We start from the raw sequence: 21,677 nt of genomic DNA, 5'->3' as shown, positions 1-21,677 counted from the left end.
GCTCTTCATTGTAAACCGTAACGAGAATGAATAAAGGAACATACTGTCGAAAGTTTTGATTCTTCCTCGTTGGCCGCTGGAACTTTACCTTCCAGCTCGTTAATCTCTCGGAAGAATCGAAAACTTAATTAAAACTGAAGCTTCGCCTCACGAGCGATCTATCACTCTTATCGGACCGAATGTGAGCGTGTTGGTACATCGAGAAAATATTGAGAGAAAGGTAAAAGTATAGTAAGATAAATTATCGATACAGAATAAATTAATAAATTGGAATAAATAACGAAGCGAATAAATTGCTTAAATAATAATATACCACAAAGTGATGCTCGGTATTAACATTTAAATCGGTATGAAATATATAATCCATTAGCTGAGATTAGAAGAAATATCATACAATATTGTAAGAAGCAATAAGTAATTGTTGTTAAAAGCAGTAATTGCTTATTAATATCGTACAGAACGTCTAATCATTTGCTATGCATCTGAAATGCAATATGAGACATAAAGAGAAACTATGACGATGAGGCTGGTAAACAATTAAGTCCACGATTCCATAGAACTGACGCAATTTGCAAGAAAGCTGGCGGATATCCGTCTACTAAGTAACGACGTAGACGTAATAATTAATTACCGGCTGCGACGTTTTACGTCCACATTTATGACGTCATCCAGACACCCTTAAAATTGAAAACACTCTTCTCTCTTTTAAAATATTTCCACACATATGTAAAATGAATACGAAGGTCTACAATATATTGCTCGAAAGAACTAAAAAAGATATAACAATGTAAACCCTATTTTCAACATTTACATAGTTGCGATTATTCCAAATTCTATATAAATTATAATTATTAAATTTTAAACGCGCAAAGCTACATAAAAATAATAAAAGTATTTTCTACATTCCAGGGAAATCGTTCCATAGAACGATAGCATGTACGAAACTCTGAATAATCCTTTAGAAATAATTATCCAATGCGTCTTCTTCGCAACTCCATCATTAGTGACCATACGACCTTAAGGACCGCAGAAACTCGTGATGATCCTTAATTTGCTTAGCCTCCAGACGCTAAAGGCGGACTCCAAATGGGACAAGATTTAACTTTTAGACAAGCTGATATTATCGAGTTCATTTAAATGATCACATACAGAATAGCCTAGTGTACGAGACATTTGAGACGAAGCTCTCTCTCGTCTACTTGTTGCACCGGCTCGCTCACGATAAGGGAAACTCGGTCTATTGATTTTGCATTGGCCTTAAAGCGGTGAAATTTTGTAGCGATACACGTGGACATCCCTTCTCAAGATCGACATCTATTGTTCCTTGGAATGCTCGCATGTGACCGTGATATCAAACAGTTAGTTTATTTCTGATATTGCTTCTACCTTTAGCTTGTAGACCGGTTGCGAACCCCTTATTGTTCTGAAAGAGAATGAATGAGAGCTAAAATATCATTTCTCTTTCTACTTCTTTTTTATCGATTCATAACGAATATATCGATATTTGTTACGAGTATGTCAATATTCGAAAGTTCTTTGAAATTATCCGCAGATAATGGCAAGGAATTTAAAGATCGGATATTTGAAAGAATTATTCAGGCTGTGATTTCAGGTTGCAATTTGATGATTTCCGGGAAGATCGAGATGATTCCTTGAGCGGCGCGTGCCGAAGGTTTCCCCGTCGAAGACAATGCCCTAGGTCAGAGGGACAACTGGAACGCCGTGAGAGGGTGGGAGTGCGGAGAAGTAGCTCCTATATTAAATCATGGCGAGGCCACTTCCCAAAGTCAGTCCTACGTTGAACGCTCAAGCAAGAAACTCTTCCTTGGTGATTCTTCATCTATTGTTCTATCAGCAATACGTTATTTTCTATCCTTCCTCGAACACGTCCTGGTGAAGAACATCACATTTTTCGTTGAAAAATAAAATATAGAAACGAAGAGAAAAGGTACATTTAAACAGAAGACATGGAAGTCTTATAAGAATATTCTATAGTCTCTCTGACATTCTTCAATCAAATAACTTTCAAGTATATTTGTGATTAACAGAATTTTTAAATATTTTACTGAAGAGGCAAGTTGGTGACTGCATTCCTGAAGTAAATCTCCTCGTGAACCAGGAACATTAAAAATAGGAGTTTCCAACGTTAGTCACCGACAATTTCGGGCATGAAGTTTACAGCGTGGAGTTTTGTGTCGTGCGTTCTGATAGTCATCTTCTTTCTAGCTGTTGCCACGTCTGCATATCCTGCCAGCAATCCAGAGATAGTAAGTACCTTTCTTCGGATAGTATCTTCTTTATGAAACTGTAAAACTTAGTTTCTTTTTACTGTTTCTCAAGTTTTCGTTAGTTCTTTCAAAATTATTAAAAATAATACTCTCGTTATATTACAATACTTTAATTTGCTCGTGTGCAACGTGTTTTATTTACCGTATACTAAATTTTGCTTTAATTTCTTTCTCCATGAATGATTCGAAGCATCGTTTCTCTATGTAGATCTTGTTTGAAATTCAGCCACGTGCTGAAAGTAATGCGTGGGCAACTCGTTAGGGCTTTGACTTATAAAGTCGCGTTCCTCTTGGCGAATTAGGCACGTAGAAGCGGTGAAATGAACGATAGAACAGACGTGTGTAGAAAGACACGATCATGAGTCACGTTATGCAGCAACTGGTGATGTCCGGAGAATATCCAGAAATTCTTAGATTAGGGTGTACCCCTGAAAACGAAGCAGCTTATTCTTTCTGAAATCTTTAACGTACTTCATTTCGACCATCTATCCTTGTTTATGCCTAAAATAATTATTAAATGCTTTAAAATGATAGTTTAATGAGTCACGCTTTTCTGGCAATCAGAGAATGTTATCGTTAGGTCGCGCAAGTTTGTATTAACAAAATGGAGCAAATAGATAGAGGGAAATACGTATTACACGTGTGTACCGATAATTTCGCTTGAGATGACATAATTCGGTCATCGATATTCGTGTTATAACAGACAAAGCATTCTTGTAGAGATCGAGCTATAATTGAATTTCAAATTAATCGTATATATAGGTTATTCTATAACTTGTTACTATAACTTTTTGAAAGATGCTTTCAGTTTTAATGGATAAGAATTTCTCTAATAATATTGCAAGAACAAGTGAACGTTGCTCGCGAACGGTCCTTATTAAATCAATCTCTTTTCTCCATACGTATTAGTATATCTAATCAAACTGAACTGTAGGTGTAAAAATTGTAAACAAAGCTTATATTTGTGAAAATTCCTTCCAAATCGATCGACTGTAATTAATTTTTTGAAAGAAGATTGCAATCTGGATAATATTCTTATAAATTTTGTCACTATGCTCTTTTTATAATTTGAGGTACATAAGTAATATAATACTTTATTGTAATATTAAAATTGCAATACCATTTGGGTTTAGTAACTTTTGTATAAAAATAATTTCATTGTGATTTTCTCTAAAAATTTGTTTATAAAAATAACTAAATCTTCTTTAGATAATACGAATTTCTTTCATCTTCTAAAGTATTAGGTTTGAAAGTTTTCTAAATACCTTGGATTTAATGCAACTAAAAATAATAAAAGTAATTTACAAATAAATTCAACGCAAATTTGTTTAAAGTTTCGCATAAGGAAAAGAGCACTTCAGATTGCGACTCTTCTCTTATCAAAATGATTATTAAGTTTATTTATATTTGTTCTATAGTGTAAACGATTCTTTGAGTTTTATTAAATATAGTCAATTATTTTTTTAAGATGTATAACTTGCAGGCAATTGAGAATATGCGACAAATTCCACAATGGCATTGTCTACGCTACAGAAAATTCGATCTTGTACGCCGCTGTCGAAATTATCGTTTAGGAAGGAAACACTGACAAATACAAAATCATCGTAATTCCGGATGGACGACCACAACAAATAAATCACCGTATTTCAAGTTTCATCGACCAGCTGTTCTGAATGTTCTAATGCACATATTCAAACTTATATAAAAATAAGATGAGATGTAACAAATTATAATAATACTTCTATAACGAACTTGTAAATTACCTATAAACTTAGTTGATAAATGGAACAATATCACTTATATAGATTTTAATTTAAATCTTCATATTTTGTTATTTCAAGACTGTTTCTAAGACTTCGAGTTTCATTTTCAACATTTAAATTGTATATATTAGAAAAAGAAAAAGAGAAGAACGAAAAAATAGGTAGAAAAATGAGACTAATTCTCATAAGACTAATAATTTTCATTTTCCTACAAAAAAAACTTCAATAAAATCTACTACATATTGTATTAAGTTATTGATATTACTTGTACTTTTATGTTTCCTACTTAATTATTTATACTACATTATATGAGAAATTGCGTGTACAAACGGTCTTTGATCTTATCATAAGATGAGAACATGTTTTAGAATAAAATTATTTTTTTTATTGCAAAAATTTTGAAATGAATATCACCTACCTGTTAAATCATATATTTGTTAATTATAAGATATAAATTACGAAAGTATATTTATATTTACTTACTTCTTCCACCATTCCTTTTCCTGCTACTCCTAATTGTTCATGCACAAACGGGGTAGCTGTTTCCTTATCCGTAGTAGTTTTAGCTGCTATTAAACCACCAAAAGCGGTCGCGGGAACAGTATTTGTAGACAAAATTTCAAGGGAAATAGTCACCTCGGATTCGGGTTCCAATGTGAATAATTCCTATAAACAAAATAATATACGTTTTTTTCATGGTTTATATAAATATTATAGAAGGTAATTTAATAAAAAGGTATAGCAACTTCGGAAACATTTTTCTATACCAAATTATCTTATATATACTTATCATGGCACATACTTGATTAGAATCTAAAAAGAAGAGTTGCGATTTTCGTTGCCATAGTCTGTACGATGAATCTCGTTTTACTTGTAAATGTGGTACAAAAGTAGCTGCTAAGATGGAACTACTATTTTCAATAACATTTTGTCTCGTATAAACGGGTGTCGACTTTTGGGGTGCGAATATAAATACTGAAATTAATAGATTAACTTGTATGTAGAAATGATAGTTGATACTTTTTGAAAGAAATCATAATTAACTTACATGAGTTATCAGTTGTGAAAGCAGCCATGTATGACGACTTTGGATCTGCTGTAAGAGTAGCAACTTTTAAATGTACGCTCCATATTAACGTAAGCGAGAGAATGTTCCATACTGCTATGTGCTGCGCGGAAGCTGCTACCAGAAGATGACATGCTTCTTGTTTCCCAAATTCAATTCGTCTAATGAAATATAAATAGTAACACTAATATTGTTCTTATGATTCATTATGATAACATTATCATATTTTTTAGAACTTACGTCACTGGATATTGATATTGACTATGTGTAAGACTACATTTAAATGTACAAGTATCAGGTGTCCACATTGTCACACTAGAATCAAAACCAATTCCAATTAATGAACCATCAATTGAGAAACCAGCATCTGATGCAGGCAAATTTCTATAATCTCCTATACTATGGCATTGCCAGTGTTTCGTCTTTTCTAAAACAAATTGAATTTCGAAACTCAATGCTACAATTCATTGCAATATAAGAAAAGAATAAAATAGTAAAATATTACATACTGTATATAGATGAAGGTTCTACAAGGTGCCATAATTTAAATTTTCTATCCATGCCAGTTGTAACTGCTAGTGCTCCATTTTCATCAAATAATGTGCTCGGTTGGAAATGTAAAGCATTAACACCGCCATCGTGAGGAAGTTCGATTGATGTGTTCAGTGCAAATCTAACATGTCAATACAATATTTTAATATCTACATATCAAAGATATGTATTTTATACTTACAACTGTTGTTTAGTATCATACATCCAAAACTTCAGCCTTACTTCTATACAAGAGACTTTATCGTTTCGCTCTTCAACAGTTGCCATCCATGTACCGTTATAATTTAACGCTATTTTTGTAACTTCTGTGTTTACGATAATTACACTACGTTCTTGAGTTAAAAAATTTTGTGCTGTGATATTTATCTAAAAATGTATTGATATATTACTAAGCGATATAGATAATATATACGATTTTTAATACATTTTTCTTATACCGTGACTTACATTATATAATAAACTTTTCGTATGTGTATTATAAAATTGAACATGCCCGGTACGACTATTTAAAACTAAACAATTTGTTCGTGGATCAACAATTAGACCAGCAGGAAATAAATCTTTAGAAGACAAAGTCACACCCCATGTAAAATTTTGTATAACTGATGTCAATTTTCTTTGTGGATTTACTACTACAATACCTATAATATTTTATTTTATGATAGAAAATATTAGTAATGTGAATTGTATACAAAAAGATACAAGTAATACTGTAACATTTAAAACTATTCACACCATTATCTAAAGTGGATACAGCAACATATAAATTATCTGGTGCAATAGTAAGATGTTTAATTGGTGCAGGTAATCGAGGAAGAAATGATTTGTGATGTGGATTTGCTAAAACCCATTTCACTAATACACATTCTCCTCCTCCTGTGTACATGTGACCACCTGTAATTTTTATGACATACACAATTACTATATATGTTAAAATTTTTTTAAATATATTAAAATGTATATAATATACCTGATTTACTAAATATTATTTCTGTAACAGGTAGTGTATGCCAGTGATAAACAGCTGTGTAAGGTCTTGTTTGATATAAACCCTTCCATACTACCACACGACCAGTTGTATCTCCTGTGGCAACACATTCTTCTTCTGGATGTCCAGCTATACATGTTGGCATTCTACCTGTTTTACCTGTTTTATGTCTGTAATTATTAAACAAAATTGCGTTAAAATTATCAAATTCAAATTTATTTTTAACTTCTATATTTATTTACATAAAAATACATACAATTTATCAATAAGATTCCTTGATGGATTTAATATATGTAAATCTACATCATGAAGAAGAGCTATTAAATTGTCTCCATGATTTCCAATTATATCAATATAATATTCATGTGAATTTGTTCTATAATGATAAACAAATACAATCAATAATTACTAACAAACCTGTAATTATTTTCTTATTAGGAAGAAAGTTTTGCTTACTGTATACATGTAGACTTTGTACAAACTCCATTATCTATATCGAATAAAACTATGTAAATTTTTGTATTGCATTTGGAAATGTACGTAACAAGTACTTGCCGCAATTCATTTCCTTTGTGAGTTTTATAATTTACAATGTGAAATGTTTTTATTTTTGGATCTTCTTGAAATTTCAATTTCTGTAAAGAGGATAATAATAACGATAAAGTTATTACATGAAAGCTTCAAGAAGGAATATAATTTTATACTGTTAGAAAATACATTTAATATTCATACTAATTTCTTTGTGATAATGCCACTTTGACAACTCCAAAAATTTAGTTCTCCATTTTCTGTACAGGCAATAATCCAATTAGGATTTTCAGGATGTACAATTAATCCTGCAATTCTGTGATTTGCTGGCTCAAGCTCTTTTACAAAGTCTCCAGTTTGGGTACTATAAGCCCTTATAACATGTTTCCATACTATGAACAATATTCTGCAACAAGTTCATATTGTTTATTGAAAATATTAACTATAAATTTGTTTTATCAAGTATAATAGTATATCCTTTATAATAACATACTATGACATTTATAATAGTATACTAATAAATTCAACAAAATATATTTTTATATATTAAAATAAACTCTGTAATTGATACTATAAATTTCATATTTAATGGCTGAAAGACATAATAATTCTTGTATATGTTGAATTAAAACTCACTCTCCATCGTGAGAAAATACTGGCCGTTGATCAATTATACTACCTCCACCTTTTCTTGTAAGAACTAAATCATCGACATCTATTACTTCAATATTTGCAGTTCCGCGTCGTGAATTCAATTTCATCTGCATTTTGTCACCTATCTCGTAAGAGGTTAATGTTCTTGATAATTACACACAGTACTGTGTACCCCATATATTAATGACAGAATAAGATACAAAATATACATGTAAGAAAGTAATATTTTGACAACTACACGTGTTAAACTTGAAGTAACCAAACCAAAAGCCGATCACATGGCTTGTTCTTGTATCCAAATACTAAAACGAAGTTCACGTTAACACTTGTCCACCCGCATCGAAAAAAGTACCTAGTGGGATACAACTTCATGTAAAAGAATTATAATATTTTTCTAGTGTATTTTTGGATTAAACCAAAAATTAGGTTTGTTGTATGATTGCATTACCTATATATTTGATGTACATGAATAAGAATATAGTCAAACAGAATGTGTTTCTAAGAATTTTCTATATATTCAAAATATATTAAACTATTGAAACATTTGAAATTTTATTTGAGCGACATCTAGCAGTATCTTATATAATTTAATATATTGATAATTGTACTAAAATTTTGTATACCTTATGTTGGTATAATAATTTCGAAATGTAGAAAATCTACTTAACCAACAGTGGATAACTTATTTATTAATCGTATCGTGTCGATAAAATTAATTAAATAAATATATCTAACTTTTCCTCAATTCAATTTCAAATTTCGACTTACCAAGCATCGCATCTTTGTACAATTCATGTTGTGTACATCATATATTATTTCTTTAAAACTATTAATACTAAATATCATTCATTTATTGTCTAATAATATTCTTATATTAATAAAACGAAAGAAAATGGTAAAAAACTGAACACATTAGTATCAAGCATAACACATACTCTGTTCAAGGAAACTTTTTCGAGTAATTGTTGCTTTATTCTCCCTTAACTTTACACATTATGGGTAGTAACATAAATGGAAACTTAGAAAAAGAAAAACAGATCAGGCTTCGAGGCTGCATTAATAAATAAAGCGCATATATTATTCGGCTTTGAGTGGATGGAAAACAAGTACTGCACGCGAGCAAAAATTCAAATAAAGATTTTATTGAAATATAAGGAATCTGTACCAGACAGAACTAAAATTACCGTTTGAATTTGGTACTACCGGGGTTCACATATCGTATATGCCTGCGTAATCGCTAGGTTATCTTCCACTTTTTTCCGCCCTCCGTTTGTGTATATGTATGCGTGTGTATGTGTATGTATGTGTGTTTTTTTTAATCGTTATAAGTAGAGACTGAATATTCTATAAGTACAGAAACAATGTTGAAGGTACGCGCACAGTCTATCTCAAAGTCTCTAAAGCTAAAAAGGATTTCCTCTAGACCTGCAGTTCTGCGATTTTACATTTACAACTTAAAGGGGTTTTTGCTTCCGTTCTCTATTTACAATTATGATAACTGAAAGGTCTAAAGCTACGCATTCCCTTTCATTCTTACTTCCTCTCTCTCTCTCACTCACTCACTCACTCACACTCGTTCTCTTTCACTCCATTATTATTATCATAGAATTGTAAGTGTCCGACTATGTACAATTTTTACAGAATATTTCTCTCTCAATATACAGAGTGTGTTGGTTTACATTACACAACAATTTAATAAACGTGTATTCAAATCCCTTACAATGGACATTGTAAGGAACCGCGCGACCTAATTGCACACAAACAGTCCCATTTTGACTCTTTTTTCAAAAAGATAAATCATTATCGTTCTGCTTTTCTTTTGGAAATTGGTCGTACACGCAATCTATTGAGAAATCAAAATATTAACGATAGATATTTGACAGTTCGTTGCGAATATGTCGAGATACTTGAAATTATAATTGACAAAAGCTTCTTAATTTTGATGTACGACAGAGAAGAAAAGACACTCGAACGAGGTTTGTTTCTCACATCAAATGGGACGTATTGCATACACAGTCTAATAATACTATACTAAGAATGTAAAAACCTAAAAACTTTTCTTTCTTTATATTAGTTACAATAAATAAGCAACGTATATGATTTTTTCTTTTAAGTTTTACGCTTATACAATTAACTATATCACGGATTTACTGGTTCTGAAAGTGGTGCACACGCGCGCCAACTGTACGGTGCAGCGAAAGTCATTAAAATAAAAAACGAGAGAAAAGTAAATTAGGATGTCCGAAAAGGGCCTTTTGCGACATTAATTAATTAGCTTGAATAAAGATTGTTAGAATTTGGTTGTTGTACTCGATTCTCTGTTCAAGATGACCGTTTTCGAGGTAGGAACATCTCTATTTGGTGAATACATTTCGACAACCCATCTTAAAAAATAAAATGGCGCTCTCTCAAAGATATGCATAAATATTTTTCGATATATATGTACATATATCATTGGAATTAAATGTCGTGCGCGTAAAAACGTATGATGCGCAGTCAGTCCTTAAATTCGAATGAAAATAAACAAAGAAAGAAAAAGAAAACACATTTGACGGTATAAAAAAAATGCAACAGCTAACACGTTTAAACAATATGTAATCGATTCGTAACAAAAACACCGACAACCGATATAGAACACGTTATACAGATTATAAAGTTATCGCGTACTATGTCGTTGATAACGTACATCGTTTTCTTCCCCTTTTTCTGCTTGTTTGTCACTGTGCATTGAACTGTTCGTTTTGCTCTGTGTATGTGTGTATGTGTGTGTGGTTTGATTGTTTATTTGTACGTGTGTATTATAACAAGTTGAAAAAATCGATAATGCATTCGTGTTTCTAAACAAATCTAAAATCTACGAATGAATGAAACATCTCTTTCCGTTTTGTGACAATATTACTCGCTAAGAAAAAGAGAAAAAAGAGAGTAATATTTATCGTTAAATACAATGTAATATCATAATGCTGAGAAATACGTTATCAAGATAACATTAGTTCTTTTTTTTTCTCGTCCCTATACTCGAAAATTTTTTTTCGTATTTTCTTAAATCGCTTCTACGAAGCTGCTTTGATTATTCTAAAAACGAATTAGAAAAATATTTCTTTCCAGATCTGTACTATTTTATCATAGTAAAATTTGAAATTAACTAATTTACAGGATATTCCATTATTTCTGCAGAATTCTAATACAAGCGGAAATGCAATCAATAAGAAAATGTATTTATTCTCTAAAACGTTTCTTTCAGATCTTTTTGCATCTTTTCTGTTTTAGTACAGAGAATTACGGTCTATCAAGCGTTTTTAAAATGTACAAGTGTATATCACGATGTGACAGCGACTCATAATAACGTACCGTTGTTCTTTCGCATAAAGATGTCGCATGACGATAGTCTCACTATCTTTTATCCGCTGATTTACACAATAGTTTTCTATTCTACACACCGGAACTGACCATTCGCGATTTTTGTCTCCAATCAAATCCACAGGATATCGTATCGACAAATATTGAATTCTAGGTTCACGTACTTTTTGCTTCTGGAGGTTCTTGGAACTTCGTTCAGAATGTACAACGTACCGGAAACTGCGAGTTGATAAATTTTTTCGTAATTACATATAACCTCGATTCTCTTCGCAATCACCAAAAAGTGTTCGCCGTCTTACATTTTCAGAAAAAATGTTTCCATATATAGGTCAATACCGTCAATATACATATTCATCATCCTCGACTCTACACTCCAATGTGTGAAAATAATTTATATTTACAAGCGTGGTTCAGTATTAGAAATTCACAGTAAAACGTCCTTATTCGAAGGTCGTTAATAGATATCGCTCTTGGGATCCCTCTCCCGGAAGAATCCTTTTTCAGTCTTGCACTCCCTGATGGTAACGGTCTTCAGATTCACCGTCACGTCTGTAATGAACACCTGATCGGCAACTGGATTCCTTGCATGCCAGTAATCCGTACCAGGACTCGAGAGAGGGACATATATGTCTGTCTTCGTGATTTCCGTTTGCTTCACGCTCGATGTGTTGTTATTATTGTTATTGTTGGTATGATTGTTGTTATTATTGTGACTATGATGTCCATTGACAACAGTCGGTAACCTGTTGTTGTTCGTATACGAATCTGTAGGGCTAGGTGACTTGTGACCATTCGCGTCCACTGTCACAGCTCCGTTCGACTTCTCTTGTTTTTGTTCAGACAAGTGCCTCTTTTTGGTAGGCTGTTCCAGAGGAGTGTCTATTTGGGGGGATAAAGGTGCCGGTGGTGCACGCGGCAGCGAGGGTGGAGGACCGTGAGGCACGTCGGCTTCGGCTCGCTTTTTCTCCTGCACCGCTGGAGCTGGCGTTGTCGGCACTGCCGGCAGTGGTTCCTCTGGTGTTGACTTCACGCTCGAAGATGACGGCCTCCTGCCGTTAACCTTATGACTCTGAAACGCATTTGGGATATCTAGGTTATAATGGAATTCTTTCTTACACGTTTTTCATAGACTTCGAAACTTTGAAGATGGAAGTTACGTTGTCCCATACAGCAGAAATTATATTGTTTAACATGGGATTTTATACATTTTTTTCCCCGACGTCCATGAACAGTAATTACTGAATAGCTACAAATAGATTTCGAACGATTTTCATAAGGAATAAATTCACGACAATACCGATTTAGAAACGAATGAATACTTACGTGATAAGAGGGAGATGTTGGATTACTTTTCAAAGGTAACAGGCGAGGGATCTTGTTTGGCGGAGGACTTCCGCTACCACTACTGGGACTGCTCGTCGTGATGGTAACACCGATTTTTCCCGATTCTTTGCTAAGAACCTCAGCCTTCCTCTTTGTACCAGTCGGTTCTCTCCTCGGTAACAGAGGACTGTCTACACTGCTATTCGAACTGTCTGAATCGACACTCAACGATGCCGATAATGGGGCTGTGGGCGATTCGTGTCCGTCGAGGGAACTCGGAAGCGTATCTTCGTCAGGTGCAACGGGATTTAGGCGAGGAGCAGAGGTGCTACCAGTAGTCGACTCGTCTTGGCTATCTTCTCCGACTCTCTCGTCTCCACCTGGCTCTTCTTCGACGACCAAGTTGGCAAGAACTTGTTCCTGATATAGGAGAATTGCTCAATTCGTTGCAATATTTATATAACGATTTTCATAAAAAAGTTATAAAAAGAATAAAATGATCGTCACATTCCAAAAATATTTAAAAAATGTTTAACGTAATGTAAATTTATTTCTTAAAAATTTTACTTCATTAAAAACGTATTGAGAACTTAGGTAATCACAATGTTAAAATTTGAATTTGAAGATTCGAATTAAAAGAATTTATATAATTCTACAAATGAGGGATAGCGTGACTTCCAATAAAAAATGAACAATTTATTTACATTATATCTAGTATCCCTCCGCCTTGGTCTTCTCGTAGTTACATCACCACCTTTTTGACTTTCTTCGTATAATTCGATTAATCTGACGTCTAAAATGTTCTCTTCCGGTTCCCACGTGTTGTACCTACAAGAGGCGAAAATTATGTTTATAATTTGTTTTCATCGATCTATTAAAAACATTATCGACTTTATCCCTTACTTACTTCTTGCTCCATCCTTTCCATTTCACAAAGTACTCTACCTTGCCCTAAAAAAGAAAAAAGCCAAGATAATTCACACACAAATATTCATAAAATAACGATAAAATATGAAACTGAATTTGACAATTGTGCACCTTATGAGGGTAATAAATAAGTTGTTAGCACTCATAAAAAATTACTAACAATATTTTAACTTCTCAAATTGCTTCATAAATTTACGAACATACTTAAACTGCTCTAGTATAATATTTGGCAACATATGTCGTCTTATGATATACGTAAATATGAGAAATATGAGAATTGTAAAATACATGCTTCTAGGGAATTTGAAGCAAGCACATTGCTATTTGAAATGTATCGATACATATATCGATATAACCAATCGAAGTGACAATCGAAAACATATAGTATCGAAAAGATTACCCATAATTCCAACGAATCGTATATTCTGTCAAATTCCAATTAAGGAAACAATGAAAAGTACAGGAATTTCTTCGTGTATATCGAATCTAACAAAACATCTCCTAAATCGTTTCTCCATTTCCGCATCTACGGAAAGCAAAGAAACAGAACACCTGCTTGTTCGAAATCCACAAGATTATTATAACCTCTATCAAACCGTAGTGTTCTGAAGTTGCAAATGTGTGACATAAATGCGAAGACTAGAACTATGGGGCAGATCTACGACTTTATCCTAACTTGTCGACCGATAAAAGAACCATTGGCGCCAGTCGTCGTTGGCCACGACGTCAGAATGTGGCCGATCACAAAGATCCGTTTCGCGCGTCTGCGTCAAACGGCGGATTTTCGAATCCATCTCGTAGGAGCGTACGGTCGATAAAACGGGCGGCGTTGACTTCCACGAGAGCCGCTCATACGGCTCACCTATTGGCCGTCGGCCAACGAACGAAAGCATGCCGACCGGTCGAGGTGCGCAGCCAGTGTGACAGTTGGAAAACAATGACATAACTGTGCAGGTATAGGACACGTCGGTTTATCGCGCATGAGCCGCTCGCAGCTGAGAAGTCTCGCGTGTTTTATGTCGATTTACAACGTTGCCAGCCTCGACCAGCGTCGTTACCGTACTTCGAGGATCACCGGCGCAGTAAAAACGTATAAATTCTTGCATAAGTTACGATCGTTTCGAGACGAATGTATCAATACAGAGTTCGGTGCGATAATAAACGAAAGAAAATTCTTATACGCGTAACGCAAGATGATTCTGAGAATTGTTCTCTGGAAAGATAGATGTAATATCTCTTGTCAATACATCTTTAAATAAAATATCGGATTTATGGTTTCAAAAACGAATAAACCGACGTATAAATGTTTACAGATATGTTTACGATAGAAAAAAATAGGCAAATGTCGCGTTTGACGTAAAATGATTATGAACCAATAAAACGTGCCTGTCGAGTTCGATGAGAGATATCGAGAGCATCGTACATGATAGAAATCGCTACGGGAGGGGCAGAATTGTCGGAACGATAGTGGGAAAGAGAAAGATCGCGAAGAGGGGAGGAACCGGCAACGGCGCATAGACAAACAGATTCCATGTAGTGGCGCTATCTGCCGGTGACGGTTCGCAGTTCTCTTACTTACCCGCTTTTCCCTCTTCTTCGTAATCCGTTCCGCAGCGTAAACTCTGTCACCTAGATCCATGATGTTTTAATCCTTGTTTGTTAGATGCGTATGAAAGCTGTTAATATATCCAATAAGAATGTGATGCGTGTCACTAAGAAACCACACCGAGTAATGTAACACCATATGTACCGACACCGAATCGGGCACGATGCTCTAATTTAACGGAGTTGACACACCGTAAACACAATAAAACAATTGAGACAACGGTTGTTTCACGAAAGAAAATATAGCGCTAATTTCACTGAATTTGTGTAGCACTATTGGCGTTTCGGCGCAAAAAATGTTACACAGCACATGAAATACGACGTGAGCACGTGTTTTTGAAGGGCGATCAATTTGATCGCATCCTCGATGTGCTAAACATTTTCGGTGAGAATCATGTGAAAGAAGATGCGGCACGTGTTGTCTCGTATACGAGAACACTCGGCATCGCTCGATGTTTTCCGCACTGATCAGAGTCGACCGACGGTGATTAGAGTGGCTGCTATTTCAGCAGTGAGGCGGCAATGCGGCCGATGTTTTTTGAAAGGCCAGTAGTCGCGGCAAGACCGGCGAACACGAGCGAAGTCGGCGTACACGCACGTCCCATCGGGAAGGGAATTTCAAGCGGCACAGTTTGCGCGCCGCGAGTTTCTTCTTCGTGTGTTCACCGCACAACGATCCTGTGTACGATATTAGTCGAGCACTCGGGACACTCGACTCCGTTTCGTTTCGTTTCGAAGTCGTGTCGGACTTAGTGTCCGTGTTGGCCGGCAACACGTTTTCTGCTTCTGCTGGTGCTGCTGCTCCCTTCGTGCAAGATCGGGGTTCGTGACGTCAGCAATTCCCCCTCACCTCGTAAACACCAAACATGGCCGTCGTACGGATATACGCTGATCGAGTGCGTCCCAAACTGATGGTGAAAACTAACGTCGATATAGGCACTAGCAACTTGTGGATCCGTGTACGATGTGCGGAATTACGTTTTCGAGCCCCGTGAACACCGTACAGCCTCTCTATATACGAATATTCAAAAACTGGAGCGATCGACTCACAGCGTCTAGCACATTCTGCGGATCGAGGCCGACTAGAGCCGAGGTCTGCCGAACTCCCCTCGCAAGCTTAGTGGACTCGCCCGACCCGCTCGAGGTTAGGAGGGGAGGGGGTAACGGTAGAGAAAGAGTATCGAAGGGGAAGGGAGAAACTCTCAACGGTACGTGCGCCGCACACGAGAGAGAGAAAGAGAGAGAAAGCAAAAGAAGGAGAGTGTGATTGAGTGACCGAGGACGAGAAGGGCAGGGAGAAGAGGGAGAGAAGAGCAAGCGCAATGGAGGTAGAAAAGAGAGACGGCGCGACCAGGAGCGCCGTCCTCGGAACAAGAAAGCTGCCTGCCTGCTTGCCTGCCTGCCGCCTGCCTGCTAGCCAGCCACCCCAAGTTCCCTTCTAGGTACGTGTATGCGTATATTTGTGTGCGAGAGCAGTCGATGCAACGTTGCCAACTCTATTTCGTCGATAGCACCGCACCAAATGTCACTGGCGTATTACCCGATAAACTCGAAAATCCACTTGCCGTCTTTACCTTTATAATTCACCGTTATAGTCGAAACGATTCAGCTGCAATGTCCTAGAAACGTACGCGCGGTATAACCACGATGTTTCGCAAATCGACGTACCGCTTTTGCCGTGTATTCGCGCCCACGATCTGGCAACACTGTATCCTCTTGCGACGTACTGTCACACACTACATAACACTACCGCACGGCATCGGCCGTCGCATACGATGCTTTTACAGTAAACAGACGTTTGAAATGGATTATCCAACAAAATCGCAAACTCGTTATAACGATAATACACCGTATCGAGTAAGATCGTCGTAGAATAGAGCGCGTCGCAGTAAACGGGCGGCGCTGTTGGTGAAAACGTGTGCAACCTCAACGGATCCCGAAACGAGAGTGTCCTCTCCCGTGCCGACGAACACACAGGGAGAGCGGTTGAGCGAAGGAAAAGGAGAGGGATAGAAAAGGAGTGAGAGAGTCAGATGGGGGAGCCTGCTCTTCTCCGTCCTTCGGCGTAAATAGCAGGATAAAAAAGCCACGACAGTGGCGCTCGATTGGTGGGATTCTCGAGGCGCCACCAACGCTTCTAACCCCGCACAGCGCAACGACCAATCGACGAGTGGCACAGCCCACGTCCGTTCCCCTCGACTCGTCGAGAAGGCGGGCTCATGGACAATCGTCGGTCGACGGTTCAGTTCGAGGTCCCCATCGCCGCGCCGCGCGCGTCCCTGCGTTCCCCTCGACAACAGCCTTTCCGTTTTGCCGCAACTTTCCCCCTCTGTGTATGTTAAAACAGAGACAGCAAATTCTCTCCCTCCCCATCACTCTTCCCCTCGTGCAGGAAACCCGAATAGCGGAGCGCTACCGTGCCACCGGTCATATCTCGCTCTCTCTCTTTCCTTCTTTCTCTTTAACGCCCACGGGTGTGTAAAGCCGTATATATCGCGTATGTGCTGTCGCGTAGGGCGTGCACGTGGGTGAGGGGCATAAGGGGAAGTACATATATACATTTACATATATATTATATATATATATATGTACGAGCGCACATCGTCACAGGCATTTCCCCTCTCCGTAGCCACGTCGGCGGTGGCCGACCACCGTCGGTATTGAAATATCCTGGCCCTGGAGAGCCAAGTAGCCGTGCAGCGATGCCGCTTCTCTTTATAACCACTACGCTCTGCACCAAGAGACCGATCTTCCTTTCCTTTCCTCTTCCCCACCCTATCTCATCGCATGCACCTTTCCCCTTTCTTCGTCTCTTTGTCTACGTCTTCCGCCCTCTCTCCATCCTCTCCACCCTTCTCCCTTTCCTCCGTCTGGCTGTGTAATGTTCGTAATCCGTCTCTCTTGCCTCGTGTGCCCTTGTTCGGCCGGCTTGTTGCGGGATGGGTGTTGCGTACCCTCTTTTACGACTTCGTTTTTCCCCCTCCCTCCCTTTTCCCAGCCGATTCGAGTTTCGCCTCCCTTTGAAGCGCAATCAATTGTTGTACCCAAGTGTTGTGCGCAACCCTGTGTGACCGACGTACAAAAGCAAAAATGCCAGCGTGCGTCGCGCGCGCGGCTTTCTCGAGTCGCGCGCTATTGCGCAACCATGGAATACACAAAGCCGATGTAGATGGCGTGCCACGGGTACGCAGCTTATGGCACGTCCCCTCCTTTTCCTTCTTTCCCCTGCATAAGCAATGCTCTCCTTTGTTCTTCGTCGTCGTCGTCGTTGTCGTTGCTGCAGTTCGCGCTTTTAAAGTAACCTCCTTAATCTCCTTAATACCAGCTTTAGGATTACGCTTCAACCTGCGTCGAATTATTTACTATTCCGAAACGGTTCCAACGCCAACCATTTACTTCTTTTCTTACATAATTTCGCACGATCGTTTACACGTCTATTGCCGAAAAATCTCAGTTTGAGAATCGACTTAATTTTAGAATCTAATATCGATCGCGTAATGGGGAAATTCCAAATTAGCGAATCGCGTAACCATGCGTTTTCACCGATATCTCGATAAATATATTCTATGGTTCATCCAAATTCGCGCGAGTTTCGCGTATATACGTACGCTGGCAGCGCCTCTATACCGCTTTTATGGCTACGGGCGAAGAGATATGATTGCGAAACGAATAAAAAGAACTAGCGGGTACGTAGAAGTAGAGTAGTGACCAAGAGATGGCGGCTAGCTAATTAAAGCTGCGCAAGAACGCGATAAGCAAGGGCAAACGCGCACGGAGCCGCAGCGCACGCGACCAAAGATACGGGAGAACGATGAGGCCACTGATTCGTGTTTCTCATTATGCGGGCCGTCCATCGCGGACACGGCAACGTCGAAAGCAGGGCGTGGCGCGTTCTTCGTGGATCTAAATCGAGTGATACGTCCGTGCCCGCTTAAAAATCCCCTATCGAACAACGAAGTCCTTTCTATGATGCTTTATTTTAAAGGATGAACAGCATGCTGCGCATCTACGTTGCATCGCGTCTATGACCTGTCCCATGCTTCATGGCGGTGGATCACGTGTGACGTTAAAAACAAATCGGGTACCGGTTAAGTGTCGACGTTTCGAATGGATTTAGAAATAACGAGTGGCGTAGATGAACAGGCAGCATAGTGAGATAAAAGGAAACGCTTGACGTTGAACATGGCGTACGTATCACTCGGAACATCGTGTCGAAGATTATCGATCGCGAATGCCACGAAATGGATCGAAGTGTAACGGATTCTGCAAACTATGAAACGATATGCGCGGCAACGTTGCGTGGAATCGTTGGTTTGTTGCACACGTAAGATCGAACAATATTCAATATTCATGACAATTCTTTTTTATCATTCCAATATCGTACAGGCTATCTGTCAAAAGCAATCAGCGTTGCAAACCGTTTGGTATTCCACGAATACGAGAATCGATACATCTCGCGTATCGACTTTTTAATCCATCGCCTTTGCATCGTTTGCCACCGTTCGATTAACAGATATTTGGAGGTTGGCAATCAAATATCGATCGATTTGTTGATTGGCGGCCATCTTGATTTTATCGATACAGTTTACTGTTGGCTCGTAGATTATAACCAACATTCATTTCGCTTAATTACTTCGTAGTTACCTAATGGCCATTGGAAACGATGTACCGAAACTGACAAATTTTACATTTTCTAGTGGTTTAATCGTGTAAGAAGCTATTGGCACAATGAACATCGTGTAGTTTCGACGTGCGCGCGCGCGTTTCTTCGATAGAGACCGGGAGAGCGGAGTTCGAGCAGTCGTCTGGTGGAAAAAGTGACCATTTAATAACTCAAAATCGAATTGCGATATCGAGGTAAAACTTTTCATATAATATTCTCTACCATTTGTCATGTTTACTTATATAAGCCATGACATTGCCCGATGAATAGATTTCTAGATAATTGATGTTTTAGGTTAGTGCATCTGGAGACATTTTCGGACCAGTTTCGAAAATTAAGAACTAAATTACTGCCTTCCTCTGCGTTGTTCGTCATTATTATCACTGCTATTCTCTTCTAAGAAGCTATCGATGGAATATACTAACACATTTTTCGAACTTGAGTAATCGCGAAACGAACTAGAGTAAATTATTCGCAGCTGTTCGAGAAACTTCGCGAAATATCGCTTCGTTGAAACGCGTCATACTCGAGTCATTGGTTATCGATCGAATTATCAATCTTCCTAAAGTCATGTACGCATTTTTTAATTCGCGTTAAGTAAAAAATGAATCATGCCAATTGTTTGTAATGGCAATGACTCGATTACGCATAGAAATGGTGACACTCGATGTACTCCGGTTTTCGATGTTTCTTAAATTAATCTCTACATGGAATTATTTTTTTTATTTGTATACTTAATTTATCTGTACTCGGTCTTCACTTGGGCCATTCGAAAACTGGAACTCGATGCATCTTTCATTTGATATCGCGTTTGTTATGTATTTCACGGAATCCGTTCGTGTAACAAATTCTATGAATTTATAAATTTTTCATGTCGCTTGTGTGTTTTCGACCGATATACTCGTTTACCGTCCCGTCAGATTAACCGGTTGAATTTGTAACGCTATCCTTAATATGCTAGCTACATAAATTTTGCGCACTTCTAGCTGCTTAATATCCTTCCATGCTATGGAACATAGGGTAGAAGTACTCACTTACTAATTCACAACTATTTGCGCGTTAAGCGGGTTAAACTTGTTCAGCGAGTACAGTAGTTTCTAAAGGTTTTTCACAAATGTTTGAACGTATCTGGTTTTTATTTTGTATCATACTACGTAGGTCAGTAGTCCACCTTTGTTAGTTTCCATGAAACAGAAGCATTACTCTTTGCTACATTTTGCAATGCAAATGGATAAAACATAGTATTAAACGTTAATGTCGTCGCTATTTTCTGTCTAATTAAATATTCTAGTAGGTGCAATTGTTTCGTTTAAATCTAAGTTTCTGTAGGTTTCACTTGCTTCTTTGTATGCGTATTCTGTTACAATGCAAGGTGTCAGGAAAGAAGTACGATCTATTCATTACGCGTGTCGCTGATTATATATATTGTATTAGGACCTTCTCCCAATACTGTCATATTCAGTTGTTCACTCGAAATCGTAGGTTTTGCGCTATTCCGTTATACTTCAACTAATCTCGAACTAAATGAAGTTCCCTCCCCTTCGACTTTCCGCTTAAGCCACTTTTACAACCAGTGGTGCACATAACGTGCCTATTTATCAGTCTTTATTTATCACCCTTGCCTACCAAGTACCCCAGAAAGATGCTAGTGATATACTTTCCACCGCGGTTCTTATCATCTTCAATTCATCGCCATCTGAACTTACCACCGCCGTCTTAACGCTGCTTTCCTCTATTTTCAGGCGACTTTTCACTCGTCGCGTGGTCAAGTGGCGCTTACCTTCGTTGGCGCTTCATCGAGCATGTACGAGCGCAGACACCCGGTAGACGAGCAACTACCCACGTAAGTTCGATTATTAATTCAGCGGCGGGAGCACGCGGCGCACAGGCTTGGCGCAATGTGCAGCTCTTTATACGAACCGACGCACAGCGCCTTGTATACGAGCGTGACAATGAGCTT

The 21,677-nt window shown here is 37.7% G+C and overlaps 3 protein-coding genes across 3 annotated transcripts in view; 1 reads left to right on the top strand and 2 right to left on the bottom strand.

The window, feature by feature from the left end:
- l(2)05287 (WD repeat-containing protein l(2)05287) overlaps positions 1-8,125 on the bottom strand; it is a 9,853-nt gene extending 1,728 nt beyond the window's left edge. The window contains exons 1-13 of the mRNA XM_017900561.1: positions 7,822-8,125; positions 7,390-7,591; positions 7,114-7,292; positions 6,914-7,033; positions 6,640-6,827; positions 6,405-6,563; positions 6,117-6,310; positions 5,851-6,035; positions 5,627-5,790; positions 5,358-5,544; positions 5,100-5,278; positions 4,854-5,026; positions 4,535-4,717 (exon numbers count right to left, since the gene is read on the bottom strand). Coding sequence (XP_017756050.1) covers positions 4,535-4,717; positions 4,854-5,026; positions 5,100-5,278; positions 5,358-5,544; positions 5,627-5,790; positions 5,851-6,035; positions 6,117-6,310; positions 6,405-6,563; positions 6,640-6,827; positions 6,914-7,033; positions 7,114-7,292; positions 7,390-7,591; positions 7,822-7,952 — 2,244 coding nt within the window. The 5' untranslated portion in view covers positions 7,953-8,125. The remainder of the gene's footprint in view (positions 1-4,534; positions 4,718-4,853; positions 5,027-5,099; positions 5,279-5,357; positions 5,545-5,626; positions 5,791-5,850; positions 6,036-6,116; positions 6,311-6,404; positions 6,564-6,639; positions 6,828-6,913; positions 7,034-7,113; positions 7,293-7,389; positions 7,592-7,821) is intronic.
- Positions 2,168-3,940, top strand: LOC108547868 (uncharacterized). The gene is made up of 2 exons (XM_017900573.1): positions 2,168-2,267; positions 3,772-3,940. Exons 1-2 carry the CDS (start codon positions 2,169-2,171, stop codon positions 3,874-3,876), a joined length of 204 nt encoding a protein of 67 aa, XP_017756062.1. The 5' UTR covers position 2,168; the 3' UTR covers positions 3,877-3,940.
- Positions 8,126-11,106: 2,981 nt separating the features above from the next.
- Positions 11,107-16,905, bottom strand: LOC108547863 (polycomb group protein Pc). The gene is made up of 5 exons (XM_017900563.1): positions 15,029-16,905; positions 13,430-13,473; positions 13,227-13,350; positions 12,523-12,942; positions 11,107-12,268 (listed from the first exon to the last, which is right to left on the bottom strand). The coding sequence occupies exons 1-5, from the start codon at positions 15,086-15,088 to the stop codon at positions 11,654-11,656; spliced, it is 1,263 nt and encodes a 420-aa protein (XP_017756052.1). The 5' UTR covers positions 15,089-16,905; the 3' UTR covers positions 11,107-11,653.
- Between the last annotated feature and the right edge of the window lie 4,772 nt (positions 16,906-21,677).

This window comes from Eufriesea mexicana, unplaced genomic scaffold (assembly GCF_001483705.2).
Source record: "Eufriesea mexicana isolate 0111107269 unplaced genomic scaffold, ASM148370v2 scaffold1272, whole genome shotgun sequence".
Taxonomy (NCBI): domain Eukaryota; kingdom Metazoa; phylum Arthropoda; class Insecta; order Hymenoptera; family Apidae; genus Eufriesea; species Eufriesea mexicana.
Note: the sequence above shows the minus strand (reverse complement) of the source record. Positions and strands in the feature narration are given on the sequence as shown.

Excerpts from the sequence above, each read along its gene's own strand:
- LOC108547868 (XM_017900573.1), top strand. The coding sequence starts at position 2,169 with ATGAAGTTTACAGCGTGGAGTTTTGTGTCGTGCGTTCTGATAGTCATC. Across the intron at positions 2,268-3,771 it reads CTGCCAGCAATCCAGAGATA|GCAATTGAGAATATGCGACA; the intron begins GTAAGTACCTTT and ends TATAACTTGCAG.
- LOC108547863 (XM_017900563.1), bottom strand. The coding sequence starts at position 15,088 with ATGGATCTAGGTGACAGAGTTTACGCTGCGGAACGGATTACGAAGAAG. Across the intron at positions 13,351-13,429 it reads TGGAAAGGATGGAGCAAGAA|GTACAACACGTGGGAACCGG; the intron begins GTAAGTAAGGGA and ends CGCCTCTTGTAG. Across the intron at positions 12,943-13,226 it reads GGAGGGATACTAGATATAAT|GAACAAGTTCTTGCCAACTT; the intron begins GTAAATAAATTG and ends CTCCTATATCAG.